Source organism: Bos mutus, chromosome 19, assembly GCF_027580195.1.
Source record: "Bos mutus isolate GX-2022 chromosome 19, NWIPB_WYAK_1.1, whole genome shotgun sequence".
NCBI lineage: Eukaryota > Metazoa > Chordata > Mammalia > Artiodactyla > Bovidae > Bos > Bos mutus.
Genome location: NC_091635.1, coordinates 32,644,906 through 32,660,161, shown reverse-complemented (window position 1 = coordinate 32,660,161; position 15,256 = coordinate 32,644,906). Strand labels below are relative to the sequence as shown.

At 48.6% G+C, this 15,256-nt stretch overlaps 1 protein-coding gene across 2 annotated transcripts in view; it reads right to left on the bottom strand.

The window, feature by feature from the left end:
• Positions 1–515: 515 nt before the first annotated feature.
• MYL4 (myosin light chain 4) overlaps positions 516–15,256 on the bottom strand; it is a 38,111-nt gene continuing 23,370 nt past the window's right edge. For both annotated transcript variants that reach the window (XM_005905337.3, XM_070390020.1), the window contains exons 2-8: positions 14,392–14,548; positions 10,688–10,715; positions 4,080–4,229; positions 2,367–2,540; positions 1,798–1,875; positions 1,187–1,231; positions 516–705 (exon numbers count right to left, since the gene is read on the bottom strand). In XM_005905337.3, the coding sequence (XP_005905399.1) occupies positions 1,203–1,231; positions 1,798–1,875; positions 2,367–2,540; positions 4,080–4,229; positions 10,688–10,715; positions 14,392–14,514 (582 nt within the window). In that variant the 5' untranslated portion in view covers positions 14,515–14,548 and the 3' untranslated portion in view covers positions 516–705; positions 1,187–1,202. The remainder of the gene's footprint in view (positions 706–1,186; positions 1,232–1,797; positions 1,876–2,366; positions 2,541–4,079; positions 4,230–10,687; positions 10,716–14,391; positions 14,549–15,256) is intronic.

The following is a 15,256-nucleotide window of genomic DNA, read 5'->3' as shown; positions in this document are numbered from 1 at the left end:
AGATGGAAAATTGTATATTATGTGCTGCAAGAATACTGGAGTGGGTTGCCATTTCCTTCTCCAGGGGATCTTCCCAACCCAGGGATTGAATCCGGGTCTCCTCTATTGCAGGCAGATTCTTTACCATCTGAGCCACTAGAGAAGTCCCGTTATTTTATGCGCATTTTACCACAATTTTTTTAAAAGAAGAGGAGGAAGCAAGGACCATTTGAGGATCCCTTGGTATCCCCAGGGCTCCTAGTGGCCCTCTTTCTGCTTGTCACCCAGACAGACCTAAGGTAGAGAGTGAGCCTTGGAAGGAAATGAAGCTCCTCCTGATAACAGCTCCTCAGACTGAAGACCCTTCCAAAACTCTCTGCTCACGGTGTGACCCTCCTGTTTCTAGCTCCCTGGGCCCCGGCCCATGTCCCCCAGCTCCCAGATATTGCTCATTCTTCTGAGGAATATGCATGAGGCCTCAGGTGACATTATCACACACACACTCACAAAAACCCAACTCAACAAATTAATTGGCTTTAAAAAACAACTCAGAGGCTGGTTGGGACCTCAGCCCAGCCTTGCTGAAGCTGTTTATTTATGGGGAGGACTGTGGGCCCTTGAAGTCCCCAGGGCTGCCACGCAGTGGAAAGTCCAGGACTCCAGCTCCAGCTCAGTCACTCTGGGCCTCTTGGTAACTCACCTGGGCTAAGGCCCCGGGCCAGGCACCTGAAAGAGAGCGTGAGACAGAAAGGGTTCTACTTCCCCCTCCACACCCCAGCTCCTGATGATGACCCCACCTCCACCAGCCGGCACCAAGGCCGTAGGGGCTCAGGGAAGGGGGTGAAGAGGATCAGGGTCAAGGCCCTAGGCCCAGGACATTCTCTTCCACCTGCAACCTGGCTCCTCACAGCCAGAAGCCCACAGAGGAAGCCCCACCTGAGCGATTCGTCTGGCCTTGAGAGACCCCGGAAGAGGCAGGAGGGTGTGACTGGTGGGTCAAGATTGGATGCAAAGACCAAGGAGGGCAGGGGCAGGGCAGGAAGGGATGAAGGGGAGATGACGGGAGCATTAAGAATGCAGGGGCGATGGGTGGGGCCAGACTGCTCTCTGTCTCCTGAAGTGTCCTCGAGGGGGTGAAGCCGGAAGAGAAGGGCTCTAGGGCATGTGGTGTGGCTCTGGGCACCCCCCGGGGATGGGCTGCACTCACCCTGGAGGGGTCTGCTTCACCCAGACATGATGTGCTTGACAAAGGCTGGAAAAGAAGACGGAAAACAGCCACATCACATGGCCCCTCTCGGCCCCTTAAACCCCTCCTGCTTTATACCACCAGACTGCAAACCTTCCCACCACCCTTTCTTCAGACTATGATTTCTTTTCCTGTTTGGGGTTGATGGGGAGAAGGTGGAAGAAAGGAAGGGAACTAACCGCTGCTCTGTGTGCCCTCTCTGTGCTGATACCAGACATGGATGAAATGAGCTACATTATCTCTGCCAATCCCTGCAACCCTGGGAAAGGGGCCAGCATCACCCCGTTGCTCAGATGAGAAAACCAATGTTAAGAGGAGGTAAGCGACTTGCTTAAGATCACCCAGCTGGTATATCACAGAGCTATCTCCAAAATCCACGCTGCTTCCATTATGCAGTAATGTTCACTCCCAGGAGGGAAAAGAGCAATATCCACTGGGAGCTCACCAAAGACCGTGGGGCACACATATCCTCCACTCCTGCATCTGTTCTGTCCTGCAGCCTCTCCTGGCCGGAAATGTACCCACCCCACCCCATCCCTGGCTGCCCGAGGAAGTGCGAAATGAGCTGGTACCTTCGTAATTGATGCAGCCATTGGCATCCTCCTGACCTGCTAACAGCTGCTCCACTTCAGCCTCACTCATCTTCTCCCCTGGGGTGGGAGACAGTGGGCACTTAATGACAGATGGGCAAAGGAGGACCGGCCAAACCCAAACACCCCCTTGAGTCTGATGGCACAGGACTTCCTGGATCAAGGAAGTGGTCAAACCAAACCACCCCTAAGGCTCTGAAAGGTGGAGTCAAGGTCTTAAGACCCTTCCTAGCCCCCAAGGTCTCTCCCTCTGCCTACAGCCACCAGTGGGTGAGCAGACCAAGGCCCTAGTGACAGAGGCAAAGACAAGGACAGGGGCCCTGGGTCCCACCTTTCAGGCCTCACCCTGCTCTGCCAGCCTGCTCTCCTCTCCTTCCAACCCTGCTGAGCAAACCCAGTTGGGGACGATGGTACCTACAGAACCCAGGGAGACGGGCTTGGACCAGAACATGAGACTCAGGATGCAGGGAGCCCCACGTCACCCCAACATACACCATGCTTCTTCTGTTCCTCTCCCTTGGGCTCTGCCCCTGCCTGGCGGGCATACGTACCCAGGGTGGCAAGGACGTGGCGAAGCTCAGCGCCCATGACCGTGCCATTGCTCTCCTTGTCGAATACACGCAGCCCCTCCACGAAGTCCTCGTAGGTGCCCTGCTCCTTGTTTCGGGAGATGTGCTGCAGGATGGGCAGGAAGGTCTCAAAGTCCAGCATCTTGGAATTCATCTCTTCCGGCGGGGACCGGGAAGGAAAGGAATTCGACGTGAGCTTGAGGGGACCAGAGGCTCGGGAGGGGTCTCATCCGGCCGGCTCTGCCAGGCTAGCCCAGAGCTCGGCTGCCATCACTTCTGGGTGGGGCCCCCAGTCAGGAATCCTGGAGGGCACAAAGCCCCAGGAGCCCGGCAAGAGCTGGCTCTGGGCACTCTTCTCAGTGAAAGGACCCGGGACCTGTGACTCCACCCTGACCTCTGAACTCCAGGCGGCCAGTGGGGCAGGGAGGTGAGCAGCCCCAAGTTCTCACATTCTCACATTCACAACTTAGACTTCGGATACTCCCAGTCTCAAGGGTAAACCGACAAGACTGCAAAAAGAAAACTGCACAACTCCAAATTTGGGTCCCCTCACTAGTCCCCACCGCCTGGAGCAAGTCTGAATCAATAATGACTAGCACCTGTCTCCCACATTGTGGTGTGTTAAAAGTTTTAATTTACTTTTGTGTTTTTGACAAGCTATAAACTGCAAAAAGAAATTGGCAAAAGACAATTTCTGTTATTAAACTACAGATTGCAATAATTATTTAAAGAATTCCTACTGAACAATAGGAAAAAGATGAGAAACCTGGAATAAAAACTCTTGAATATTTACCAAAGTTAAAAAAAAACAATACTTTCATAGAGGTAAAACCATTTTTAAGTATCCCAAGGCTGACATTGCTTTCTTTTATAACCCAGAAACCTCCCACAATGGAAAGACCCAAATATCTTTTGCCCTCTGAGAAGCTCTACTGACACAGGCAGGCTCCTGGTCCTCTGGTCCTTTCTGACCCACATCCTTCACCTTTTCTTCCACAGCAAGAGTAGGAAGGGAAGGACCCAGAACCAAGGAAGAGGGTAGGAAGGCCCCAATATAGGGCCCAGGAAATCTCTAGAAACGATCCACCCTGGCTAAGGGCTCCTGCCCAGGTCTGCCCAGCCCCGGCCCCTCAGAAGGACTCATGTGTTAGGGCAGCTGTTAGCCTGACTGCCACAGTGACAGATGACATTCACAAATGGGACCCCTTGTACCACTTTCTAAGCCCTCATTCACTAAAACCTATCTAATGCAAACCAGTGAAACAGGCATCATTATAGAGCTGAGCCCGAGTCTGCTCTAATTTATATTAAATGAATAATTTGCAATCTCAGTGCCGTATTATCAGAAACACATTATCTGTGATACAACTCATGGTGGTCACGGGACATCTCAGTGCTGTAACACCTCACCCACAATTTCTGGTGGAGGCGGGGGCGGTGGTCAGTTCCCAATTTCCCTCCTAGCCCCCCCTGCCTCATGTCCCAGGTGCCCTGAAGCAGTAGAAAGTCACGCCTGCTCCCCAGGAGCTCCCACTCTCACAGAGAACATGAGAACAAGCCCAGGTCACACTCTTTTGAGGACTGACCAAGGGCCAGATGTTTCCGGGTCATTCTAGCAATGGGAGGCAGGTAACCTGAGGAGAGCATGTTGGTCTTGAAGGGAGAGAGCCCCAGGGGTGGAGAGGGGAGGCTGACCTTCCGGCTTGGGCTTGCCCAGGACACGCAGCACCTCGGCATTGGTGGGGTTCTGGCCCAGGGCTCGCAGCACATCCCCACACTGCCCATAGGCGATCTTCAGCTCTCCGGTCGGGGTCCGGTCAAACAACGAAAAGGCCTCTTTGAACTCTGCAGAGAAAAGACTGACTGCAGCCCCCTGGGGCCAAGCGAAGGCAGTGACTAGGGGCTGATCAGCTTCTACCCTTGTTGAAGAACAGGTCAATGGAGTTGATAAAATATTTCTCTACAGCCAGCACGCCAGCCCCTCCCTGGAACCCATGCCCACCCCATCTTTGACAACTAAAGCACTGTCCTGGAGCCCCCATGACCTGTTCCAGCATTGGGCCTGGGATCTCTTCCAGGAACCACTTGTCACATCATTTGACGTCTCCCCTCCTCTACCCTTCCCATCCACTCATCTTTCCCTCTGCAGGTGAGGTGCCTGACAGTGAAAAAAAAGCAGGGAAGTAAAAAGAGCACTGGATCAGGAGTCAGGACTCCTGGGTTCCCCTCCTGGCTCTGCCAACCAATGTGGAATAAGCTGGGCTGGGTCTCAGTTTCCTTAAGCAAACACACCAAGAGTCAGTCCTCACCTGACCTTCCCAGTTGAGTGCCAAAGGAGGGAGCAGTGTGTGGAGCCACTTTGCAAAGGGATAAGACCCGTTCAGAAGTCAGCCAATAACAGTAATGCCTGTCCCAGGCTGAAAGGGAGCTCTCAGGCCAGACAAGGTGGCAAGGTTGGATAGTCAACCCACCCCAGCTCTGCCACTGACCCACAGGTGGCCTCGGGCAAACTCCCAACTTCCGTGGGCCCTCTGTCTCTCAGCTGTAAGGTGGAATGACAGTGTGCACCTGTTGGGGTTGCGGGGGGGATGACAAAGGCCCCCAAGCATGGTGTCTAGCACGTGTTAAGTGACTTAGCTAACTGTGTGTGTGTGTGTATGTGTGCACACGTGCATGTGGGGTCAATCACATTCAATTCTTTGCAACCCCATGGACAGTCTCCTCTGTCTATGGGATTTCCCAGTCAAGAATACTGGAGTGGGTTGCCATGCCCTTCTCTGGGGGATCTTCCCAATCCAGGGATCAAACCCACGTCTCTTGCATCTCCTGCATTGGCAGGTGGATTCTTTACCACCAGTGCCACCAGGGAAGCAGGCAAGTGGTTATTATTATATTTCTAGTTCTGAAGCCAGACTCCCAGAAGATACCAGTACAGGAGTCCAGGGCACCAGGCTGAATGAAGGCACTCCTGGGCCCTTTGCAAACAACCTAATTCCTCATCAATTTGGGTTCAACCAGCTCATTACCGGGGACAATTTGGACTGGGTATGGCATTGAAGTACCCTTGTGCTACCCATGAAGAAGCGGTTTACAAAGTGGATTAACAATATAAACCTGAGAAGAATGTGTGAACTACTTAGGAGAAAAGCTGCTTTTAATCCTCTCTAAGTACTTTAGAAACACTTGCTTCCTTAGAGGCCGCATATGGATTATTTACAAATCATTCCACAGATCAAAACAGGTTCCCCAAGATGTTTACCTGCAGCTCTTTATTAGGCTTTGTATGAATTGCAAAGAGATAAAACCGCATGTCTTTCAAATTACTAAATAATTGAGTTCAAATTCCATTTCCATTGCTTACTAGCTATGTGACCTCGGGCAAGTAAATATTTAACCTCTATAAACCTCTTCTTTTATAAATGGCACCTACCTCATAGGATCCTTAAATTACATTCAAATAAAATACAATAGCGCATGTAAAAAAATCTTAACTCTGTCATTTCCCCAACAATACTGTTGTTAGTAATCTCTCACTGACTTTAATCCCAATTTTAACACTTAACTTTGTGATCTTAGCCAAGCCACATAACCTCACTGAACCTTGGTTTCCTCCTCTGTCAAAAGGAATAGCACCAACCTCACAGCTTTGTTAGAAGAATTAAATTCTTAACATGTAAAGCTATTAGCATGGCTTCTGGCACAAATTCATTGTCCGATAAATACAGTAGTTGAATCTGCACTCAAGCTTTTGGATCTCCTAACTCATTCAGAAGAGCGAGGGCAAACTTAAAGATGCAGTCTCCACATAAAAGAATGATATTTAACAGGAAGATTGAACAAGAATAAGAATGATGACCTATGGTTTGAGCACTTGTCATGGGCCAGCCTCTGAGTTGATAACTTTGCATGAATTACCCCATCTATATTTACAAAAACTTTATACTATAGATATTACTATCCTCATTTATAGGCCACTGCAGATGTGACTTCCAGCCAACTATTAGGGAAAACAAGTGAGGAGAGAGGAGGAGGAAGTGGCCTGTTGTCCCAGTGAATGTTCCTGCCTGCTGGGAAGGCTGGCGCACACATAAAAACCCGACACTGAAGTCTAGGATGGCAACTAGGGGGAAAACCAGCCCAGTGATCTCAACGTATATGAGAGATGACATTCATGGTCTCTGAAGAAACTTTTTCTCAAAGTTCTTTGGTAGCGAGCTGCCTGCTAGAGCAATGAGCAATGCTGATACCTTTCCAAAGGGATATGGAAATCTGGAGAGGGACCAGAGAAGGAAGTCAGGAGTTAGAAACTAGCTCCTATGAGAAAAAAAAAAAAAAACATAAAAGAATTTGGGGTTATATCACCCGGAGATTACAAAGCTAAGAAAGGATTTGATGACTATCTCAAATAGATGGAGGTTATCTAGAGAACGCTCAAAAGAATCACAGAATTTCTGAATTGAAGAGAATCGAATACCTTCACTTTGCAGAAGAGAAAATTCAGGTTTAAAGAAGTGACTTGCCCTAAGTCTCAGGGTCACCAGTGGCAGATTTAGGGCTAATAGCCAAGTCTCCTGGTTCCAAATAGTGTTCTTCCAGCAAAACAGAAGAAAATCATCTTCAGCTTCTTCCAGCAAAACAGAAGAAAATCATCTTCAGCTTGACCAAGGAGCAAAGGAAGAGATGGGAGCAAGATCAAAACAGAAACAATTCTAATCCAACCTAAGGAACAATGCCTTTGAAGTCAGAGGGACGAAAGCCTGGAATCAGCTAAGCCCCAGCCCTGAAAATCTTCACGGAGAAAAGAGGCAGCTAGCTGTCCCAGTTGGCTTTGACCAGGATTCTCACTTGGGAAATGAAAAATGTTTATCACTGATTTTCTAGTCTTCCTGCATATCACTGTGTTTGTATTTACAATGAGTATAAATTTAGCTTGCTGTTACTCTTTAGTCGCGAAGTCATTTCTGACTCTTTTGCAACCCCATGGACTGTAGCCTGCCAGACTCCTCTGTTCACGGGATTTCCCGGGCAAGAATACTGGAGTGGGATGCCATTTCCATTTCCAGGGGATCTTCCTGACCCAGGGATCGAACCCGCGTCTCCTACATTGGCAAGCAGATTCTTTACCACTGAGCCACCTGGGAAGTCCATAATATGTAACTAAAATGCATTAAAATTAATTTTAAGAATTTCACAGCACTCCAGACTATTGACAGAAAGTGATTGTCAACAGAATAATACAAAAATGGAGTCAGATTTAGTTCACTAGATTCAAAATGCATCTGCCATCATCACGCCCCTTTTGTGAGTAACTGGCTTTTTGGGAGGGGAAACTTGACAATAACTATTACAATTTTAAATGCACATAGACTTGACACCTCCCTGGTGGTCCAGTGGTTAAGAATCTGCCTTGCAATGCAGGACGCCGGTTCCATCCCTGTTAGGAAACTAAGATCCCATATGTGTGTGCTTAGTCACTCAGTCGTGTCCGACTCTGCGACCCTGTGAATTGTAGCCCACCAGGCTTCCCTGTCCACAGGATTCTCCAGGCAAGAATACTGGAGTGAGTTGCCATTTCCTTCTCCGGGGGAATCTTCCCGACCCAGGGATCCAACCAGCGTCGCTTATGTCTCTCGCATTGACAGGCGAGTTCTTTACCACTAGCGCCATCTGGGAAGCCCCAAGATCCCATATGCCAAGGAGCAGCTAAGCGACTCTCCACAGCTAGAGAGTCTGTGAGCTGTCACATAAGCTCCTGCATCACATGGTGAAGACTATGTGTGCCCCAGAGACCCAAGGCAGCCTAATTAATTAATTTTTAAGAATAAAAAAAATAAAATGCACATATACTTTGACTCATTGCTAGGAAAGTCTCCTGGGGAAAGCATAATGATTTTTCCCCCAGCTGGGGATAATCTGAAGGTCTAGCAATATGAACTAATTGGATTAAAAAGTGTATCAACATGTGAGAATCTATACAATGTTTTAAAAGAATGAGGTAGAACTGTTTTGTGTTAAATATAAAAAAACATTTAAATAGATTATTAAATAATATATACTGTGTTATATATTGTTGAACCCAAATGCATATTAAATGAAAGATGCAGGACAGTATGTACCCTAGGACTCAATCTGTGTAAACTTTACACATACTTACATATGTACTGGTATAACATGATATATTTTTATCAAGGGATACATAGACCTGTTAACAATGATTGTTTTGGGGAGAGCAGATCAGCATGAAAGGAAAGCAAGGGGAAAATATTTTTATTTTCATTACTTATTTTTAAGTAGTATACTAATTTTTATCATGTGCTTGTGTTAGTTTAATTTTTCAAACATAGTCAGTGCTTAAAATCAAGGTCCCTTCCAGTTCATATGATTTTCTGTCCAAGAGTGATTTGATGGGGGAAACAGAGGGATAAATTGCAGTGAGGGTGAGGCTCTAAAGTAGACATCACATGATGAAACATTTCGTTCTCAAAACACCAGAATCCTACAAAAGAAGGGCTGAGGGACTTGCCTAGAAGCTACACTTAATAATATTTATATAACATTGAGAAAACAAATTGTCTTCATCAAAGATAGAGAAGAGTTGATGGACACCACAGGTGGACTAGGGTCCCCCCAAGACACCGCTGGGCCTGCCACCATTAGGGGGTTGAGCATCTTGGCAGACTTCATGATGCAGAGGGAGAGAGCTGGTAGCCTAAGGAGGGCTTTTCAATAACAGGAACAGAAATGATGGCTTTTAAATATCTTGGATTTTAGTGTAGAGAAAAGAAAAAAAAACTTTTTTTGCTATGCATCTGTTATGTTCCAGGCTGTCTGGCAGAGCTGTTCAGAACTCAAGTCTGGAATCAGATTGCCTTAGTTGGAATCCTGGCTCTACCACCAACTATCTGTGTGAGACTGAGCAGACCACCCAACCTCTTTGTGCCTCGGTTTTATCACCTGTAAAGTGGGGTGGTGATAGTCCCTACCTCATAGGGTTGTGGTAAGAATTAAATAAATTAACGCATGTAAAGTGCTTAAGTAAGAACAGTCAAAAAAGAGCAAACCCATACGTGCTGTTTCGTTTTTGTTTGTTTGTTTGTGGTGGCGTTTTTGTTTGTTTTTTGGATTGTTTTTTCGGCCGCACTGGGGATCTTGGTTCCCTGACAAGGGATTGAACCCTGACAGTGAAAGCCCAGAATCCTAACCATGAGGCCACCAGGGAATTCCCTATACTTGCTATTTTGCATAACTGTTTCCCGTCATGCCTTTGTGTACCCTGACTCAAATACAGGTTTGCACTGATGATGGTGATGAAATGATGGTGATGGTGATGGTGGTGATGATGGTGATGGTGGTGGTGATGATGATGGTAGTGGTGGTGATGATGGTGATGCTAGTGGTGATGATGGTGGTGGTGGTGATGGTGATGGTGGTGATGGTGACGATAGTGATGATGGTGATGAAATGATGGTGATGGTGGTGATGGTGGTGATGATGGTGATGCTAGTGGTGATGATGTTGGTGGTGGTGGTGATGATGGTGATGCTAGTGGTGATGATGGTGGTGGTGGTGATGGTGATGGTGGTGATGGTGATGATAGTGATGATGGTGATGAAATGATGGTGATGATGATGGTGGTGGTGGTGATGGTGACGGTGGTGATGGTGACGATGGTGATGATGGTGATGATGATGGTGGTGGTGGTGATGGTGATGGTGGTGATGGTGACGATAGTGATGATGGTGATGAAATGATGGTGATGGTGGTGATGGTGGTGATGATGGTGATGCTAGTGGTGATGATGTTGGTGGTGGTGGTGATGATGGTGATGCTAGTGGTGATGATGGTGGTGGTGGTGATGGTGATGGTGGTGATGGTGACGATAGTGATGATGGTGATGAAATGATGGTGATGGTGATGGTGGTGATGATGGTGATGCTAGTGGTGATGATGATGGTGGTGCTGGTGATGGTGATGGTGGTGATGGTGATGATAGTGATGATGGTGATGAAATGATGGTGATGATGATGGTGGTGGTGGTGATGGTGACGGTGGTGATGGTGACGATGGTGATGATGGTGATGATGATGGTGGTGGTGGTGATGGTGATGGTGGTGATGGTGACGATAGTGATGATGGTGATGAAATGATGGTGATGATGATGGTGGTGGTGGTGATGGTGACAATAGCAATGATGGTGATGACAGTGACACTGATGATTACTATTACGGTGATCATGACAACCCCTTCCCCAGGAGTCACAACAGAGAGGGTGTGGAGGGGGTGTTGGAGTTATTAGTACTCACCTTCGATCTGGTCAGCAGTGAAGTCTATCTGTGGAGAGAAACACAGAGGAATGAGGGCTGGGACTGCTAACGGCTTCCAGTGAGAAGCAGAAACAGCTTCCGGGGATGCTGGGTCACCTGCCGTAGACCCAGATGAGGAGGGAAGGAGATTATGGGCTGACAGTCAGACACTGGCCTCCTGACGACCAAGCCACAACTGACAGCCTATCAAATACTGCAGCCTCCAAAGCTCTCTCAACACCACTTATGAAGTGATGGCTCCAAGTGAGAGGGAAAGAGAAGTGCTCTGAATAACTCTGGAGCCCACACAACTCCTTATTATAATTCCTTTGGATCAAATGTAAATTCCATCCTAGCCACTGTAAATGGTTTCTCCCCTTTCTACTTGACACTGACTTTCAATCTACCTCCTTCAAGAAGCCTTCCCTCACCCCCTTCCACTCCAGCCCCTCCTTCAGCACACATCCCTCCCAGGCACCCTGCAGGGAAGCCTAGTGTGAGCGAGCCCAGGATGCTTCCTGTTTTCCAGTCATGCCTTTACGTGTACCGTGGCTCCTTAAAAGCCGGGTCCCCACCGGGCAGGGAATTGGAAAGAAAAAACCTGACACAGAGTAGGTACTCAAAAACTATTTGTTGCAAGGAGTACATTTTGGATTTTCTTCCCCTCAATTCAAATCTGAGTATAAAAGCAGAAGGTGGAAAGCTCTGAAGATGAATGACAATGAACAAGCATGAGTCATCATTTTAATTTAGCATCTCATGTGTTACTTCATGGTCTTTATCCACCACCACCCCCTCAAATCCGCCCTCCACTGGTGGTGGAGACCAATCCTGGAGCATCTTCTTCTTCTTCCTAGTTCTGGTTCTGCTGCTCTGTGCCCATCCAAAGCTGACGTCACTAATGAGAACCCCTGAAGGTGGCCAGAATGAGCTAGGAGAGCAGGAAAAAGGTTACACTGTGTGGGGAAAGCAACTGGCCATGCCCAGGACGGACTTTGCCAGAGGTGTAGGTGACGGTGGCCAGAAAGCTAAAGAAACCCCCCAAATGGGGCAAAGGATGCCTTGAATGAACCCTCTGAGGAACGGTGCTACTTGCCTTACTTTGCAATGCTTTAAGTCCCAGGAGTAAACGTGTAAGAAATATTAATATAAAAACATAACATCAGAATATATAGTCATAACCACACACATTGGACTTAAGTTTACCTTTGCTTTATCTTTTTTTAAAATTTTTTCTACTTTATTGAGGTATAATTGACAAAATTGTAAGATATTGAAAGTGTACACTGTGATGATTTAATATATGTATACATTGTGAAAGAATTCCTCCCATGTGTTAACTGATAATGTGTCACCTTATTTATTTATTTTCTATTTTATTTTTGTGAGAACACTTAGGTTCTACTCTGTTGTGCTGTGCTAAGTCACTTCAGTCACGTCTGACTCTTTGTGACCCCATGAACTGTAGCCCGCCAGACTCCTCTGTCTATGAGATTTTCCAGGCAAGAACACTGGAGTGGATTGCCTTTCCCTTCTCCAGGGGATCTTCCCGACCCAGGGATCAAACCAGTGTCTCTCATGTCCCCCGCGTTGGCAGGTAGGTTCTTTACCACTAGTGCTACCTGGGAAGCCCTCTACTCTGTTAGCAAATTTCAATTATACAATACAGTATTACTGATCGTAGTCACCATGTTTTACATTAGATCCTCAGACCGGCCCCTGGCAACAACTTTTCTACTCTCTGTTTCTACAGTTTGACTTTTTATTTTTATTTAAATCCCACAGGCATGTTCTACCACGAAGTATTTGTCTTCGTCTGGTTTATTTCATTTATACTTTTGCTCTGTCTTTGAGCAAAGAACCTTCTAAGCAAAGGAACTGGGTAAGTATAAGAGGGGAAATGACCCTCGTGAAAGATACCTAATTTTTTTTCCACTTTAAAGCAATTTCAACAACTCCTAGAACTGGAAGACCCAGACATGGAGAAGACAATTGCAACCAGAGGCAAGAAATTGGGAAAGGTGGGTGCTGGAGGGGAAGTGATAGGCCAAAGAGAAGGCACTCCACTGATACCAGCAGGCAGCTCTTGTCCAGACTAGGTTGACCCACAGGAACAGTACGTTATCAGAACTAATCAGAAATACAGGTTTCCTAAAAGGGGAGATAGTCAGCTTTTCTTGCTAGGCTCTGCTCACAGAGGGAGTGGTGTATGACCTAGAAAAGCTTCGGACACTTTCAAGGTCTTTTCCTTTGCCTCAGTTTCCCCAGAGTGTCCCATAACCAAGCCCAGTGGTGGGGAAACTGCCTCCATCTCTTGGCCAAGCCAGGTCTGTTTAACTCCTCCCTTACTGGAATGACCATAGGTTAACCCTATGGTTCTGGGCACGGTGGCAGGTCCCCCAGGGCTGTGGACACTCGGAAGAACGCTGGGAGACCAACAAGTGTCATCCAGTTAGAGTTCTGGAGGCTAGTTTCCTGGCCTCTTTGTCATAGAACCAGGCCCTGAGCTGTAATTTTGATCTGATAACTCACCAACCCCCCAGCTCTGCCCTGAGGCTGAGATCCCCAAGGGCCCACCATTCCCAACCAGTTATTAATAGCTTTTCATACCAGTAGCCACTTGACCTCTTACATTCTGGCGCTGATGCTTTAAACTGCTTGAGTCTCCAGGGGTCTCTGAGCCCCTCCTTCCTTGGCTCATCCCTTCCCAGTTCCATTCCTTAAGCAGCTGGGCCAGATAGCTGAGAGGCCTAAAATGACTGAATCAGCAGGCAGGGTCTATACCAGCTCCAAGGAGAGGAGCCTTCCAGTGTGAGGGGAGCAGGGCGGGGCAGAGAGGGAACAGGGCTGGGGCAGCCAAGGAAGCCTGGCCCAGCCCCCACACCTGCTGAGACAGAGGGTCTCAGACTGGGATGGGTCGGACCACTGCATACTCCACGCAGGAGCCCAGGGTAAGGGCACAGATGAGGAAGAAAAGAGACTATAGACGGGCTGAGGGTTGAACACCCCAGCCTCCTGACCATTGGGCCACAACTGACGGCCTGTCAAGCGATGCAACCTCCAAAACTCTCAACACCTCTTGTGAAGTGAAGGCTCCAAGTGAAGGAGGAAGAGAAACGCTGAATGATTCTAGAACCCACAGGCAGGAGGGGTCCACCTGGGTAGGGAAAAGGAGAGGCAAGCTGGCTCTTCTCACCTTACCTAGGGTCTCCTTGCCCCCACCACCCATCCACTGCAAGGGTCTTTGCAAGTGAAGCCTTTCCCAGTCCCCAGCACACAGAAATCATGCTCCCTCGCTATTGACATCACCTACTCTGCAATAAACCGGAAGTGATTGTCCTGCGTCTTTTCGCTTAAAGATATCACACAGTCTTTTTTCTTCACTGTGGTGCCTGAAAAATAGTTTGGGTGGTTGGTTGGTTGTGCCTCCCTGCCATTTCCGACTTTACCGAGCAAATGCGGGATAACAGAGCAGGGCTTCCTCAGTCAGGGCAGAAAGCTGTTCTTGAGGAAAAAGAACAGCCTACCAACCAAAAGAGCGCTCCCCAGCACGTTCTCCATCACCCCTGGGACTATGATCGTGGGCGCAGACACCTCAGCCCTCACCCCAGTCCAGCCTCCATGAAGCAGATCTCTGAGCTCCAGGGCCAAGAGAACCCTGAATGTCACCCCCACCCCCATCCCAGTGGCTGAGGCTCACTCACCTTTACACTCTTGGGGTCAAAGGCAGGTTCCTTGAGGGGCTCAGGAGGTGGGGCAGGAGATGCGGCCGGGGCTGTGGCTGGCTTGGCCACCTCCTTCTTAGGCTCAGGCTTCTTGGGAGGCATGTTGTCCTGTTGGGCTCTTCCGAGGAGGTGGGACCTAGGAAGGAATCAAGAGATGTGGAGCGCCAGGGAGATGAGATGGGAGCCTGGGCCGCCTCCTGCCCCTTTTATCCTGGGCAGGAGCCCCCAGAGAGGGGCTGGGTGAGAGCAAGAGCAACTGCTGCTGACTATAAAAGGAAGAAACACCAGCAGGGTACAGCTGACAACTGTGTATTGTCACCAGGTTTGGGGCTACCAGCCCCCTCCCCCGGCCCTTCCCCCCACACTTCACACTCCCCACGGCCTCCACCTCGGGGACAGGAAGGCTGACCCCTTCCTGTCAATTGGTGGACACCCAGAGGGGCCAGGGAAACAGAGCCTCTCAAAAATGCCAGAGTCCAGCCAGAGAGATGAGCTGACTTGAGCAGCTGATAACCCTCACACAAAGCCCAGGGGAGGGCCAGGCTTTTTTTAGCCCCTCCTGAGCAGAGGCAGCCCACTGCACATTCCTTTTAAGCCAAGATCCTTTAAGCCGAGAGCCACACTGGGGCCTCGGCTCTGCCCTGAGTTTCAACTCCGGCCTGCAGCACCAGAGCAGCAGCTGGTCCAGCCAACCCGCACTGTCTCACACCCTCCCAATCCACAGGGTAAAACCCTCCATCTCTCAGAGCTGGCTCCCCAGGAACTCCCGCAGACCTCAGATTCCTGGGTTCACCCCCTACAGCTTCATTCATTCAACAAAAATGGAGCATGTAAATTGTGCCCA